Source organism: Natrix helvetica, assembly GCF_964273705.1.
Source record: "Natrix helvetica genome assembly, chromosome: Z".
Classification (NCBI taxonomy): Eukaryota; Metazoa; Chordata; class Lepidosauria; order Squamata; family Natricidae; genus Natrix; species Natrix helvetica.
Genome location: NC_138554.1, coordinates 43,997,537 through 44,013,976, shown reverse-complemented (window position 1 = coordinate 44,013,976; position 16,440 = coordinate 43,997,537). Strand labels below are relative to the sequence as shown.

General features: G+C 41.4%; 1 protein-coding gene across 5 annotated transcripts in view; it reads right to left on the bottom strand.

Annotated features, from left to right (window-relative positions):
* The window catches only part of ARHGAP23 (Rho GTPase activating protein 23), a 201,909-nt gene that overhangs the window by 61,916 nt on the left and 123,553 nt on the right, over positions 1-16,440 (bottom strand). For all 5 annotated transcript variants that reach the window (XR_014173530.1, XM_081932088.1, XM_081932090.1 and 2 more), the window contains one exon: positions 2,909-2,963. Coding sequence is in view for 4 of the 5 variants with exons in the window: in XM_081932088.1 (XP_081788214.1) it covers positions 2,909-2,963 (55 nt within the window). In the remaining variant the exon portion in view is untranslated. The remainder of the gene's footprint in view (positions 1-2,908; positions 2,964-16,440) is intronic.

The following is a 16,440-nucleotide window of genomic DNA, read 5'->3' as shown; positions in this document are numbered from 1 at the left end:
CTGGAAACTTGCCCTTGATAGATGAAACCACATTTCAGGCCAGGGACTTGTCAAGTTCCAAAAAAGGAGTTATGTTTAAACCAGACCTTCGCTTAAAGGAGCCATAAGAATGAAAAGAGAAAAGAGAAGAAAAAAAGAATAGAAAAGAAAAGAAAGGCTGGTTACTATGCTATATGGTATTTGTTTATTTCTGCCTGGCAGCAGCTCCTGTGAAAATAATTAAATACTCAACTCCTCTTGCTTAATCCTGACGCAGGATAACAAGTCTATCAAAACATATACGCACTCTATTTTACATGCTGTTCAGAAGTGGCTAGGCTTCTCCTTAAATCCAAATTCTGCCTTTCTGTCTGCCAGGAAAAAGTCACCCTAGTTCTGGTCGGGAACTGGCCCAACATAAATAGCACAATGTTTATTTATATGGGGATGAAATGCTTAGAATTTAAAATCATTACCTTTGTCTTCTCTGTTGTATTTCTAGTCTTGTATTTTTGTTGCGCATTCTCGGTCTCCCTTCTTCAAAAAGAGAAATGTTCCCTTCCCCTGGAAATCTCTAATGCTCAAGCTAATATTTCTTCTCTTTCTCAATCTTCCTTTTTAAATGTTGCTTTCAGGGGGAAAAAATGACATAAACTAGGACGCCTCAATGTGGGAGGGGTGAAGAGAGCCAAGAATGTCTCTTAATGCATCCTGTCAAGAGTAACTCTGTAACCCAGGCTCTGTCATTGGCTGGCTAAGCCGGCTTCCGCACCACAGGAATGCCGACACACCCCTGTGAGGCACCAGGATAGGGGGGAAACCCACACAAAGGTTCCTTTGCTATGAGACATGTAAAAGCAAAAGCAACTTAGGGTAACAGCGCCTTGCACAGACCTACAGTTCCTGCATCTCTGGCTATAAACCCTTCTGCCAATGCTTAATTGTAGGCAGAGTAGTGCTCAATACAATTTCAAAATGCCTTTGTTCAAATTTGGAAGTTATTGGGAGGCTATTATAACAGAAGCTCCTGTAATTGTAATAGATAGATAGATGAAAGATAGATGGATAGATAGATGGATAGATAGATAGATAGATAGATAGATAGATAGATAGATAGATAGATATGATATGATAGAATTGAAGAGAAAAAGAACAAAGTAAACAAGGAGGTGAAAAAAAAGCAAAAGAAATAGCAAGCTGCTAATTGCTGTTTTTTTTGCCATTAATACAACCCAAGGCTCTGAAACAGGAATGTGTAATCTGTCACACTTTCAATATTGCTCAGCTCCAACTCCCAGGAGCCATGGTCAATGGGTCTAATTTTAAGAGATGTTGATACTTCTATAGCAGCGCCATCTGAAGCAAGTCAGCTCTACCAAGCTAACTGATTCAAGCCACCAGAGAGCTCTACTTAATCCTCTGACTTTAATACCACCTCATTTAGAATTCTAGCTATGTACTAGAATTCTAGTCCAAAACTTGTACATCCTCTTAAGGGCCTAATAAAAATGGGTTTTGTTGTTTGCTCAATTTTTTTAAAAAAAACACCCCATCACAGACTACATAAAATACAGTGTTTTCTTTGTTTGCTCTTATACTCTGTGTATCAACCTGGGATATTCATTCCATTTTGTAAATCACCTTGGTTGTCTTCATGTTATTTATAACCCTGAAAGAATGAGTCTTTTGGTATTCTCAGCTTGTTGAAGAGAAAATACAAGAGTTCTTTCTTTGGGCTCAAAAGGAGTCATGAGCAAGATCGTAGTCACTGAGTCTTAGTGTATAACATGAATAACACTAGTTCCCTCTGCAAAGAGAAAACCATGTTGTAAGCACAAAGTCAATCCAGATGGAGATGTTATGAATATGGGATATGTCTGTGCATTAAGTATAGAATAATTTCCAGAATGAAATACCTAGAAATCTCACTTCTTATTTCAGAAAAAATAAAGCAAACTTCTATCCTTTATCTAGCTTCAAAGCCCAGAGAAAAGATTCTATTTCCTTATTACTTGCAGTAGAAACTATTAACTATAATAAACCTTAGCTGAAATTAAAAATTATAAGTAATGTTACAAAATGCATATATATTAAAACACAAACAAGCATCTTCTGGTGAGAATGGAAGACCAGCTTCATTTTAAAATTCACACGAGGAAAACTTTGAGCATTGGGAAGGAATAATGAAAACAAGGGGGATTCTTCACAAACACCAAGGACACTGCTATTACTTTGCTAAGTGATGTATTCTTCTTCAGCACCCTTCCCTAAAAGAGAACATTAATGATAATATTGATCCTGGCTATATTATTACGTTCTGAGGTAATGAAATACGAGGAGGCTGCTGAACGATTAACCTTTTATTAGTAACAGTAACTTGACAGAACAGAGCAACAGAAACCCCGGCTGACAGCGATTTATACTGATAGCTGTCAGTCGGGGAACCAATGGGGTAACCAGCATTCTCCCGCCGAACGGATGGGCCAATCAGTGAAGACCGGGACAGCGCCACCTGCTGGTGGACGGCCTCGGTACACAACAATTTGTACTATATATTGCTATGGCTGGTGCAATCTAATTTTTGACCCAACTATGTGTAGTACATAAAAAAACACAATTATTTTTCAATGGTTTCAGAAATAAAAAATTCAGAGCACAGAATTAGTGGGAAATGATAAACAAGGCTCTTTAAGCCCTGCTTCTTTACTCTAGGTTTTCAACTGCCATTCTTTGTCCCCAAATGCCTCGTCCCTGAAGGTTTTCCTCCATTCAAATCAATAGACACTGGTGTGTTAGTGTGTTTTTGTATTTGTGTATGCATAGGTACATTTAAACCCTCAAAAGATACTTGGTGAAAATATCATTAAGCCCAACTTGCTTTCCAATCAACAGTCAGGAGAATATCTCCTGTCCCTGGCAAATAACTCACCAGTTGCAGAATATCCTCATCTTTTGGCATAATGGAGAGTTCCAAAGCATCTTCACTGCAGAAGAGAGAAGGCATTTTTTAAAAGATTAATGATGAATAGGAATTTTCTACCACACTGCACTGTAACAAAGCTCAAGCAAGGCTGTGCTCAAAGGTAGGCATTAGATCTAATACCTAGATTCCAAATTGGCAAGATTGCCATAACACATCTGTGTTCTGTTTGACTTGGTGTCTTGCAAATGTGTGGGATTATGCTCTCCCCGTTAACCTTAGCATTGTGGCTGTACTGGTAGATAAGAAAGGGATTGTAATTTAATACATCCATCAAACTTCAGTTTAGAAAGAGTTTAAAGGATTACTTTAAAAACCCCATGCACAAGCACACAAGATTGCTAAATTAAGAGTCTAGAATTATCTAAGGGCACTATTGTTCTCCACATACACTGACTCTTGACTATATAGTCAAATCTCTTTTACCCAAACCAATACCAGTATGCCATGTCAAACAAAAACAAGAACAAGAATAAGCTAATAAAAATACAATGACAAGGACGCTAGGCACGTTAGTGCACTTATGCATGCCCTCTATATTATCAGAAGGTATTAAAGAAAAAAACAAGAATGGGGATATGGTAACTAGCAGTTGCTGAACTACCATTCCTACCATCCTTCACAATAGGCCAAGTGGGCGTGGCACTGCTTGGAGCTGAAGTTGAGCTACACCTGGAGAAATATAGATTCCTCACCTCTGTTCCATTTAATGAAAGGATGGAGAGAAGGAAATGCTTTTTTTTTCTGTGCATAATATTCTTCCATAAAACTAATAGACAAGATACTAATATTGCTCTTCTATTTGGGTTTCAGATACTTTTAATTACAGGGGTCAGCAATTTTTCCAGAAAATAAATACTTTCAGTATTACCTTCAGTCAATTTTGCCTAAGCACTTTTTAATGTAAATTATTTTTAATAGGGTGAAAATCTCACGAGAACATAAGGTTTTTCCCTAAAGATGACTTTCTCATAAGATCTCGTTCTCCTCCATCCTTTCAGGAAACTAATCACACTGCAACATTTTTGTGGTCTATCTGAACTCAACATTAATTATTAATACAAATGGAAAAGCTATTTTCTTTTTAAAAAAGGAACAGAATAAAAGTCTAATTAAAACATCAGAAGTTAAACGTACCAGGAGAATCACAATGTGATATTATATACTTTATTGATTAGTCAATTGATCATAGCAAATAGGAGCATCAACCACAGTGTTTTACAATAAAATCAGAAAAGATTACAGTGAAATAGGTTAAAATAGCTACAGTGAGTTAAAATAGAATAAAATCTAATAGTTAAAGATAAAGTGAAGATAAAATATAAGATAAAATAGTATAAGGCAAAAAAAGAAGAGAACTTTATTAAATCATTTGACTATGTAAAACTGATATAAAAATTCAAATAATAATAAAACAAAACTTTATAATACATAATCATCCCTACAATTAAACCCAATTTGACAAAGGTATTCTGTCCTCTTTGAGATGGCCTTTGAAATGAAGATTACAACCTTATTGATGGTGTGCAGGTTAGTTCCCTAAAATAAGCAAGACTCCCCCCCCCCCCCCCAGATATCTCCCAATATTTTTTAGTTTTGAAATTAAAGGTCTAAATAAGCTGCCCTTTCTCGATAGTAAAATTTGCTGTCAACAAAAATGTGTCAGGTATCTTCAGTGGGAGGTGCTTCACAAATGCAAAATATTTCTTCGATTGGGACTCCCTTGCTTTACCATGAAGTAAAGCCGAGTTATGCTCTAGAGCAGTGGCCCCAAACCCCTGGATCAAATGGTACCGGGCCGCCCAAGGAACATGAAATTATTTCCATTTTATTTACTGTGGTGTATTTCTCTTGGGTTTGTTCGACCTTCCATGAACGAGAGGTTAACCAGGAGCTGAGAGACGTCACCTAAAGCCACACCAATACCGCGCATGCACAAAATATCGTGATATCGGGGCGCTCTTCTCTCTGTTCACCGGTACTTTCTCATGTTTAACAGTGCTTGGTGTACGTGTATATTGTGTTTGCTCAAATTTAACCCACAAATTAGCAAAAATGAGTACAAAACAGACGTCGTTAGAAAGTTTCCTTGGGAAAAAGAAAAGGCCCAGTGAAGAGACAGAAGAAGAGCCTTCAACATCAAAGAAACATAAAAATTTTAACAGACAATACCATGAGTCCTACTTGAAATATCGATTTATCGGGACAGGTGATTCCCACACACCAACCCCGCTCTGCATAGTTTGTGGCACCAGCTTTCTAATGAGGCAATTAAACCTTCAAAACTGCTTCGCCACTTGAACACCAAGCACCCTGGATTAAAAGACAAGCCCCTGGAGTATTTTGAAAGAAAAAAACAGGAACACGAAGGACAGAAGAAATTTATGAGGGCCACCACATCAATAAAGGAGAATGCATGAGAGCATCATATTTGGTGGCTAACCGTACTGCGAAGGCTAAAAAGCCATTCACTATCGGTGAAGAATTTATCTTGCCCTCCACTAAAGACATTTGCCGTGAACCTCTAGGAAAGGCTGCTGTGGAAAAGATAGCACATGTGCCTTTGTCGGCTAGCACTGTGACTAGGCGCATTGAGGAAATAGCCGAAGACATTGAGACACAATTGTTGGAGAGGATTAATACATCACCATGGTACGCACTCCAGGTTGACGAATCTACAGATATTGACAACAAGGCAATACTACTTGTTTATGTGCGATATCTATATCAGGAGGATGTGCATGAGGATTTCTTATGTGCACTATCTTTGCCAACCAACACCATAGGAGCAGAACTGTTCACGTCATTGGATGGTTATATATCAGGACAACTAAAATGGTCCTTTTGTGTCGGCATATGCACAGACGGAGCTGCTGTCATGACCGGACGACTGTCTGGTTTAACTGCTTGGATTAAGGAGGCTGCACCTGAGAGTGAATCTATGCATTGTATCATTCACAGGGAAATGCTGGCAAACCGAAAAATGTCACCTGAATTTAACAGCGTATTGATTGATGTCATTAAAGTTATTAACCACATCAAAGCACACGCCCTTAACTCACGCCTGTTCGAGCAGCTTTGTGAGGAGATGGACACAGAGCACTGATGCCTTCTCTTATACACAGAAATAAGATGGTTATCCAGAAGAAAATCGCTAACCAGAGTATTTGAATTATGAGAGCCATTGCAAAGATTTCTCTCAGAAAAGAAGTCACCGCTGGCAGCACATTTCAGTGACAAGGTATGGGTCGCAAAACTGGCTTACCTGTGTGACATATTCAGCCTGCTCAATGAACTCAATCTGTCCCTTCAGGGAAAAATGACAACTGTTTTCAAGTTGGCAGATAAAGTAGCTGCATTTAAAGCCAAACTGGAGTTGTGGGGACGGCGCGTGAACAGAGGCATTTTGGACATGTTTCAGACATTAGCAGGGATTTTAGGCGAGACTGAGACTGAGCATTCATTCTCCCAATTGGTGCACGATCACCTGTCTTTGCTTTTAAAAGAGTTTGAGTGCTACTTCCCAACCACAAAAGACCCACAAACTGGTAAGGAATGGATCTGCGACCCATTTGTCAACAAACCAGGCGAATCTAGCATGTCTGTGCAAGAAGAAGATTAACTGCAGGAGATTACAAAATGACGGTGGCCTTAAAACGATGTTTGAGACAACAACTCTGCTGGTGTTCTGGATTAAACTCATGGCGGAATACCCTGAGATTGCCACCACAGCACTTAAATCCCTATTGCCATTTCCGACATCCTATCTGTGTGAAGTGGGGTTTTCTGCAGTGACAGCAACCAAAACAAAACAACGGAATAAACTGGACATAAGCAACACACTTCTGGTGTCATTGTCTCCTATTACCCCCAGATGAAACCATCTCATTGCAAAGAAACAAGCTCAGAGTTCTCATTGATTTAGCGTTCTAGTGAGTTAAAATGTTAAATCACTTTATATTCATTTTTTTGTGTAACTGTATTTTATTTTGAAGGCATGTTTAAATACAATTAAATTAAAATTATTAAATCAAAACAATCTAAAATATAAACAATCAACATCGCTCCCATCAGCGGGCCGCGGTAAAACGTTGACCGGTCCATGGCGATAAAAAATCTGGGGACCACTGCTCTAGAGAAACTTCTGAGATGTTGAGGCATGTAATTTTTTAATGTTTTTTTCTAAGCCTGATTTGTTCAGCCAGCCACTTCAAAAACTTGACACATTTAAGTACTGCAATATTATCTTGGGCAGCCACATGAAGGCACCTACGGTCTTTTCTTTTCTGTGCCTTTCCATCCCAGTTCTTCCTTGATTAATAGACCAATAGACCAGACCCCTTATTGCATGGTCTTTTTTTTTAGTTTCTATGTTGGGGTGACCCAGGAGTTAAATCCAGGTATCAAGATTTATTCATCCCCAACTGTTAACCAGATCTTTTATACTGCGATCAGACCAAAATTGTACAGAAATTTAGATAGATCACAGTTTGTTCTTCCATTCCTCTACATTCCATGTTAATATAGGAGCACCAGATGAAAAACTGGCAGCTATGACTTCATATTGTTGTGTATATAACTATGGCAAATCCAGCCTATACATCTGGCTGAGTGATGAACCATAATAATAACTTTAATAGAAAAGTAATTATTTCAATATGTTTACTCAGAAGTAGAATGCAAGATTATTTAGCCAGTTTCACATTATAGGCATGTGAAATTTCAAGGACTTTCATTGGTGGTCCCAAGTTGCTTCACAGTATAGGAATCAGTATTGACTAAGAAAATGATTAAGTGTATGGGGAGCAAGGATTTCATAATATCTATTACAGTATTTAAATTAAGTTAGCTTTTGTCCTGGCTCTTCCCTATGTGTCCTGGCTCTGAATATTTCTCAAAGGTAAATATGGCTCTCAGCTTCTGCTTTAAGTGTTTTCAAAACCTCCAGATTTTTGTGATCTGTCCACACCTCAAAGGAGGTTTTAATGCCTTCTAGAAAGTGTCTCCAGATGAGGAGAGCTCACTGCATATAAACTTCCTTTTCCCAGGCTGCCCATCTGCACGCAGAATTGGATAGTTTTCTAGAGTTGTAAGCACATGGCTGCAACATCCCTTGGTGGTTTTTCTGATGAAAGCCCTCATTGCTACCAGTGGTGTATTAACCATTAACAGACTAAGCACATGCTTAGGGCACCAGGCCCAAAGGGGACCACAAAGTTGAGAAAGAAAAAAAAAATCCAATGTAGCTTGGCTTTGTTTGTACAGTATATACAAATAAGGGAGGGGGGCACCAAGATTTGTCAGTGCTTACGATACCAGTGAGCCTTACTCCGCCACTGACTACCACATCGGCTTGTTGCATGTTGCATTTGGGTCTGGGTGTTTTAGCACGGGCTTGGCTATGGATAGACATTTTTCAAAAGCTGCTTGGCCTTCCGTTGTTCATTTAAGGGGCTGGCTCGGGTTAGGTTTTCCCTCTCCCTTTGTCTTTAGGTTAATAACGAACGCTATTTGAGTGAATGAGGGGATGAATTGCCAATAGAAGGTAGCAAATCCCTAGAAGTTTTGGAATGGTTTTCGGGTATGCGGGCTCCACCATTCTAGTATCGCTCACAGCTTCATCTCCACCTCCTTGTGGGAAAATATTCAATTAGCCCAAAAAGTCAATCTTATCCCTGTGGAACTCCTTGGAGAGTTTTGTGTATAATTATGTGGCATGGAGCTTTTTCAGTACTACTCTGACCAGCTTCATTGTTCCTCCATAGTTTCAGTATAAATCAGAATATCGGCTAAGTAAACTAGGACCCATTTATACGAATGTTCATGCAGGACTTTGTTAATTAATTGCATGAAGACTGCAAGAACTCCTTGTAGCTTGAAAGGCAACACTCACAATTGGAAGCACTCCAAGAGGTAATTGGAGGTTGTTGTCCACACATTTCCTTCTTTAATGGATACTTGGTAATGTGCTTCCCTGTGGTCTAATTTTGTCAATATCTTCCTTTTGGTTAGGTGGCAAGGAGATGTTTTCAATGCAAATGGTGTTTAGCCACAGTAATTCATGCAGAGGCAAAGGGACCCATCTTTTTTCCCTGAAATAGTACATGCAGTGCCATACAGGATTTTGCTGGCTAAATGAAACCCTGTGTTAGATTCTTATCTATAAAGGATTGGAGTTCATCCCTTGGAGTCAAAGAGTATAATTATGGCTTCGGTAATTTTGCTGCCAGCAGTATCTCTATGGAGCAGTCTGTGAGGGTGGGTGATTGGTAATATGTCTGAATCCTTCTCACTGAATACTTCTGTCAAGTCCTAATGCTGTTTAGGGGTCAGAAGGGGCGCCTTTCCTGTTCACGCACCTTTTTTTTTAGAAAAGCAGTTTTTAATTCCTCTAATATATCCCTGCTCCTGCTTCTAAGTGCAGTTGAAAGAGTCCAGTTGTGCATGTTGAAATCACACAGATTACAGCCTTTCCCTTGATTGCCATCTGGGTTATCTCCTAAACTCAAATGCTATCAGAATTCTCTGGAAGCCTGTATATGACATCAATTCTGATGTCTGATCCTTCTCTAGTTTGTCATCAAACCCACAGAGTTTCAAGTAGATCACATGTTTTTTTCTGAAATAGTTGTAGTTTTATGCCCTTTTTGACATAAATAGCAACTCCAACCCATCCCATTTTCTACTGCCTTTTCTGCATACTATGTAGCCTGGAATACTTATACCCCAATCATTTGAATCCCTGAACCGTGTTTCTGTAATTGCAACAAGAACCATGCTATCTCTGGACGTAACAGCTATTAGTTCACAAAGACTGTTGCCTAAACCAGGGGTCTCCAAGCTTGGCCACTTTAAGACTTGTGGACTTTAATTCCTAAAGCTGGGTGAGGAATTCTGGGAGTTGAAGTCCAAAAGTCCTAAAGTGGCTAAGGTTGGAGACCCCTGGCCTAAACTGTAAGCATTAGTGTAGATGATATGGCACACACTATCAAAATCTTGATTTTGTTTTCTTAGCAGCGACCTTAATACTACTAATCACACAAACATCTATCTTTGAAACAATGACAACCCCATTAGTTTTAGATTGTTGGAGCAGAAATATTCTGTATCAATTAATTCTTTGTCTCCGTTATTCAGTTTAAATGCTTCTCCAGAAAACCCCAAATTTAATACTAAGTAGCTCAGTTCCTTTTTGTGATGGATGCAAACCATCTCTCCTATTCACCTTTATATGAGACCAACTGCAAATAACATGACCAAAATAACAAAAGCCATCAACTTTATACCGTTCTTTTAGCCGCATATTGAACTGTTATAAGTGCTTATTCTTCCTCCCTTTGCTCCTTATATACAGGTAAAGCCTCTACAATAATAAGACTGCTATGTTCCTGGCCCAAACTCTAGAAATCTTTCTGCACAGGAAACACATTTTTTTAACACAGATCATTAGTGCAAATATGAACATCAATACCACAATCCTTACTAGCATTCTTGACAATCTTAACAATGTATTTCTTTTCTCTGCTGGGTGTAGCACCAGGCAGGTATCTCACCTCTTTCAAAATCTCCACATCCTTTCCTAACTAGACACCTCTTACAGTTAAATCCCCAACCAGAAGATAGCTTTCTTTTTCTTCCCTTATCCAAGACAACTTGTTCCTCATGGACCACAATTCCCTGCCCAGTTGAATCACTATCATCACAGACAGCTGTAACTGCCACCTTATTATTCTTATTAAGTTCACCAGTGACACTATCACTATTATGCAGCAACACATCAAAAGCCATGTTTATGGCCCATAGCTCTCACTTTGTGAGATCCAACAATTGTCCATACTGCCTTCTCCTGCAGGGTCTTTGTGGAAGAGGAGGCTGATAAATGGGCAGCCAGTTTAACAGAAAATAGTGGCTGAGTCGGCTACCTAATATCACCTGAAGAGCACAAACTAAAGATTCTAGACAAACAATATGTCCATTTAAACTAGCAATTTGCATACAAATAGGACAATATCCAAACTTAAAAACAGTACAGTAGCAAAACAAAGTTTGCACTAAATTAAACCAGTCGTTCTAAAGATAAAATTGAAATCACATAAATACTTACTAAGGTTGAAGTGTTGCTGTTTTCAAAATTCTGATGTTTTTAAAACTACACTTTTTCTCAGAAGCACATTTCTGGTCAGATGTTCTCAGAACTACCAAGCGAGTAAAACTTTTCAGACAATCAAACTGAATTACTTTAAAATACCAAGCACTGCCAATTTCTGTCCATGGACTCATGGATTCCCAACCTGCAGCTGTCCTCAGTTTTCTGGGGCTGTGTTTGTGGCAACTCTGGTGGCCTCCCAAGTTGCTCAGCTGGACCAAGAGCTGGCCTGAGAATGTTGGGGGGAAATAGATTTGGTGCTAGGGATTCTCACATGACTTCTGTTCTCTGCAAATGACCTGCCCCTCCACAATGCAGGCAAAGCCTTTTCAATGCCAAGGGGTACTTCTCTGGCTATTTCATACACAGTCGAGCATGTCTGACTTGCAGAGGTTCCTCATGAAGTGGTGTTGCTTCTCGCACCACCATGGGACCTGGCGACCCTGCTTTGCACCTCCTCACCATTCGCCCGAGATGGCTATTAATATGAAGATGCAGTTGCATCAACTCCTAAAGGGTTGGGGGATGCGTGCCTTGCCTACTAATCTGACAGCTTTGCCCCTCCTGAAACTGGTTTGTAAAAGCCTCTTCGTTTCATTTTAGGTTCTGGCTTACCAGACAAAAGTCCCCAATTTACTCGGCATCTCCTGCCGCCCATTTCAATTCCGGCAGATGCCTCTTGGTGGTCTGGACTTTCACATGCTTCTCAAACATGCACTTCAACTGAGCACAAAACCATGCAAAGCACCCAAGAGCAGCAGAGTGAGAAACGGGTTGGCCAACCTGGGCGGAGGACATGTCACCAGGCTAAGCATGGATCCTGCACCTGTTTTTAAGAATACACATTTGCTCAGATGCACACTTCTGGTCAGATGCTTTCTGAATGAGCAATCCCAGGTGACTTCTGTGGGTGCTCAACTGTTAATTGTGTAACTCTCCAGGAAAAATAACCAATCCCAATGTGTGGCTGTCCCCAGTTGGCTGCGGTTGTGTTTGTGGCAGCTCTGATGGTCTTCGCAGCTTGGTCAACCTAGACAAAAGGCCGGCCTGAGATTGTTGGGAGAGAATATATTTGATGCTCACGTGGTCTCTGTTCTTGTCTGTCAAATGACCTGCTCCTACAATGCAGGGAGAGCCCTTCCAATGCCAGTGATCATTCTGTGCCTGTTTCACGCAGTCAAGCATGTCTGGTTTGCATAGGTTCCTTATGATATGGTGTCTCTTCTCGCACCACCATGGCAACCCTGCTTTGCACCATCTCACTATTGTTTGCTCGAGGCAGCTATTAATTTGAAGACACAGGTATATCAACTCCTGAAGGGTTGGAGGCATTCCTGTCTTGTCTATGTGCCCCCTCCTGAAACTGGTCTGTTAAGGCCTCCTCATTCCATTTTAGGACCTGATTTGTCAGGCAAAAGTCACCAATGTAATTGGCGACCTGTTGCCACCTGTTTCAACTTCTGCAGATGCCTGTGGTAGTCTGGACTTTCACAAAATCCTCAAACTCGCACTGAACACAAAATCCTGCAAAGTCAAAGTCACCCAAGAGCAGCAGAAGAAGAAACAGGGTGTCCAACCTGACCGCAAGACCTGTCAACAGGCTAATCATGAATACCACCTTATCCAAATCAGTCTGAAAATCCCTTGTCACAAATTCATGAAGAACTGGCACTGGTCAAACAACACTGGAAACTCTGCCAGCCTGCCATCAAATTTATCTGGCAAACAAATTTGGCATTTATGCTGGTGTCTAATGGCCCAGATACATGCAACTGGGTCAGCTGCAATGATAGACAGGCATCTTCTTGAATGAGCTAAGCATTGTCATCCAAAGTTGTTTGATGTGGCTGACTTGGTGTGTCCATGCTCTCCCAGCTTGCTTAGGCTGGACCAATGCCGGCCTGAGAATGTTGGGGGAGAATAGATTTGGTGCTGGGGCAGAGCCCTTCCAATGACGGTGGTCCTTTTGTGCCTGTTTCATGCACAGTTGAGCATGTCTGGCTTGCATAAGTTCCTCATGAGTTGGTGCCGCTTCTTGCACAGCCCTGGCAACCTTGCTTTGCACTTTCTCACTATTGTTTGCTTGAGGCAGCTATTAATATGAAGACACAGGTACATCAACTCCTGAAGGTTTGGAAGGATTCCTGCCTTGCCTACTAATCTGACAGCTTCACCCCTCCTGAAACTGGTCCGTAAAGGCCTCCTCATTCCATTTTAGATCCTGGTTTACCAGACGAAAATACCCAATGCAGTTGGCCACCTGCTGCCACTTGTTCAACTCCTGCAGATGCCTGTTGTTGGTCTGGACTTTCTCAGGATACTTAAACTTGCACTTCAACAAAACCCTGCAAAGTCCCACAAAAGCCACTGAGTGAAAATGGGGTGGCCGACCTGGTCGCAGGACTTGTCAACAGGCTAAATCACGAATCCCACCTTGTCCCAGTCAGTTTGAAAATCCCTTTTCACAAATTCATGAATAACTGTCACTGGTCAAACAATACTGAATTACTGTGCCAGCCTGCCATCAAATTTATTCAGCAAACAAACTTGGCATTTATGCTGAGGTCTAATGACCCAGATACTTGCAACTGGGTCAGTTGCAATGATGGACGGGTATCTTCTTGGAGCAGCTATGCACTTTCATCGGAAATTGTTTGATGTGGCTGACTTGGTGTGCCCATACATGCATAGACCAGGGATTTTTACAGCTTTATTTAAGCATTGCTAGTCCCTAATATGGTCCCACAGATCCTAATAACAAGAAACGCAAAGTCCCAATGAATCCAAGTCAGCATAGCCAAGGCATGAAGTCAAAAGCAAGTTCAAAGTCCAAGCACGAGCCACAAGTTCGCAAATCCACACACAAAAATCCAAAACCCAGGCACAAGTCCAAATTCCACATACAATAACCAAAGCTAGAAGTCCAAGTCCAGAATCCAAGCACCAAACTATAAGGTCCAGTTACGAGGTCAGAAACCAAGACCTAGGTCCAGAATCAGGAAAACATGAAGTCAGAGCACACACACATCAGGGAAGCAAACAGATCAATTGCCTCCAACTTTACTTCGCTCCACACGCTGGGTGAAGTAGCCACCAACTGGAACAGCTCATTAGAAGGGGCCAGGCTGTCTGCTTGTAAGTAGTCACACTGATCTCTGTTGTGCCTCCCTTCGTTCAGCCTTATGCACCTTGAGATGGGGGAGGTAGCAATTCTTCCTCATCCCTGCTAACCAACTGGAGATGCAACTCTCCTCTGCCCATTGCTTCTGCCTGGTAATACAAGTCTTCTCCGTGGTGGCTTCCTCTCTCTGGAACATCATTCCCCCCCCCCTTTGAGATTAGAATGCCCCCCACTCTAACACTCTTCCAGACGGTGCTGAAGACCTGCTTCTGCCAGCGGGCCTGGGGAGCACAGAGCGGGATGGAGCCCATTAAATGGCTCATATGATGTATTGTCTCCGGAGTGGGGTGGGTGGGGAGTTATTTTATTTTATTAAATATGGTTCTCTCTTTTATTACTTTTATTGTTTTTATATGGTGTTTTATATTCTTCTAAGCCGCCCTGAGTCGCCATGTGCAAATAGGCTGCAATATAAATCTCCTAAATAAAAATAATAATAATAAGTCTCCTGGCTGTAGCTGTGTCCCTCATCTCTCCTTTTTAGCTATATACTCGTGTGGTCACTCCTCCAACAGCCCTTCCAAGTTCCTGGCCTCTCCTTTTTGTTCTTCCTATTGCCTCCCGGTTCAGAATCATCCTCATCTCCATGGCACTCCTCTCTGCCCTGTTCCAAAATCTCTGAAGCCGTCTCTACCTTGTTGTCCAAGGCAGCATCCAGCAAAACCATTACAATGGCTTCCAGTGTGCTGATAACCAATGGCACTACCACAGACAGTTAATGCCATAATCTTTCATCTTCCATTTTCAGATCTTGATACTTTGCGATCTACCCTAATTCTCTGTCTTCTATTCCAGTATTCCCCGGTACAGCCACATCAATTATCCACACTTCAATTTCATTTCCTGGTTTACAAGGTGAAAGTCACTAATCCCAAACTGCGGCTGTCCTCAGTTTGTTGGGGCTGTATTCTTGGCAGCTCTGCCATGACAAATGAACTATCACTGAGCATAAAACCCTGCAAGGTCACCAAACAGCAGGCCAGAAATGGGGTGGCCGACCTGCCACAGCACCTGTCAACAGGCTAATCACTAATTCCACCTTTCCCCAATCTGAGTCCCTGCTCACAAACTCATGAACAATTGGCACTGGCCAAGAACACTAGAAACTGTGCCAGCCTGCCATCAAATTTAACTGGCACAGAGACTGGGTTGGGCTGGCCCAGATACTTGCAACGGATCCAGCTGTGACAATAGAAGGCAACTTCTTGGGCCAGACAAGTATTGTCAACAAGTAGTTGCTTCATGGAACTGAGCTTATGGGACTTTCTCCTGAAAAATGCTTAGGTCAGAGACAAACTGCCCTGTCCCAGTCCATACATACACAAACACATGGGCTTTAATGTGTATATGTCACACCACCAAGCCCCTTTATCATTCCCCAAGTCCTGACTTCAATGCTTTAGAAACTTGCTCCCAGCAAAATCAGTGAAGCCAAAGGTCAACAAATTCAATAACTAATCCAAGACATGAGAAACAACAGAGTCAATGGGATCATGGCACAATGAAGTCAATAAAGGCCACAGTTCAAAAGCATTAGGAAGACAGCAGGAATCTAGGAGTAAAGGCCCCATAAAATCAACAGATCCAAGGAAGAGAGCACGAACAGACTGTGAATAGTTGTCTCTGACAATGTTCCAGCTCCAAAGGCCAAACTAAATTGGTGCCGACTAGTATGCCTCATTGGGAGGGGTGAGACTGCATCCTTTTGAGTAAACCCCCCAACCTCCTTTGTCCCTCCCTCTGCTCAGCTCTGCATGATCTAGGATCTGGCGGAGGAAGCAACTCCTCTTCATCACTGACCAGCTACAACTGCATATCTTCTCTGGCCCGTGTGACCACTGGCAGCAACTAAGTCTCTCCTTTTGCCTGCTTTCAGTTGCTTGCTTGCAGATTCCACCACTATCCTCCACACCATCTCATCTTGATGATCTGCTTCTGACCAAGAGCCTTCCACATCCCCCTGACATTACCCATTGTCCCCCTCTGATGTCCCCGGAGCTGGCCCTTCCACATTGTCTGATTTGGCATCTGAGGGAGCCATTACATCTTTGGCAGCCACTGAACTGATTATCCATTGAGTTCTTCCCAAGAACCTAGGATTCATAATTTGTTGCCATAGTATATGTGTGGACCAAGCAGTGTAGCTTTTGTAAT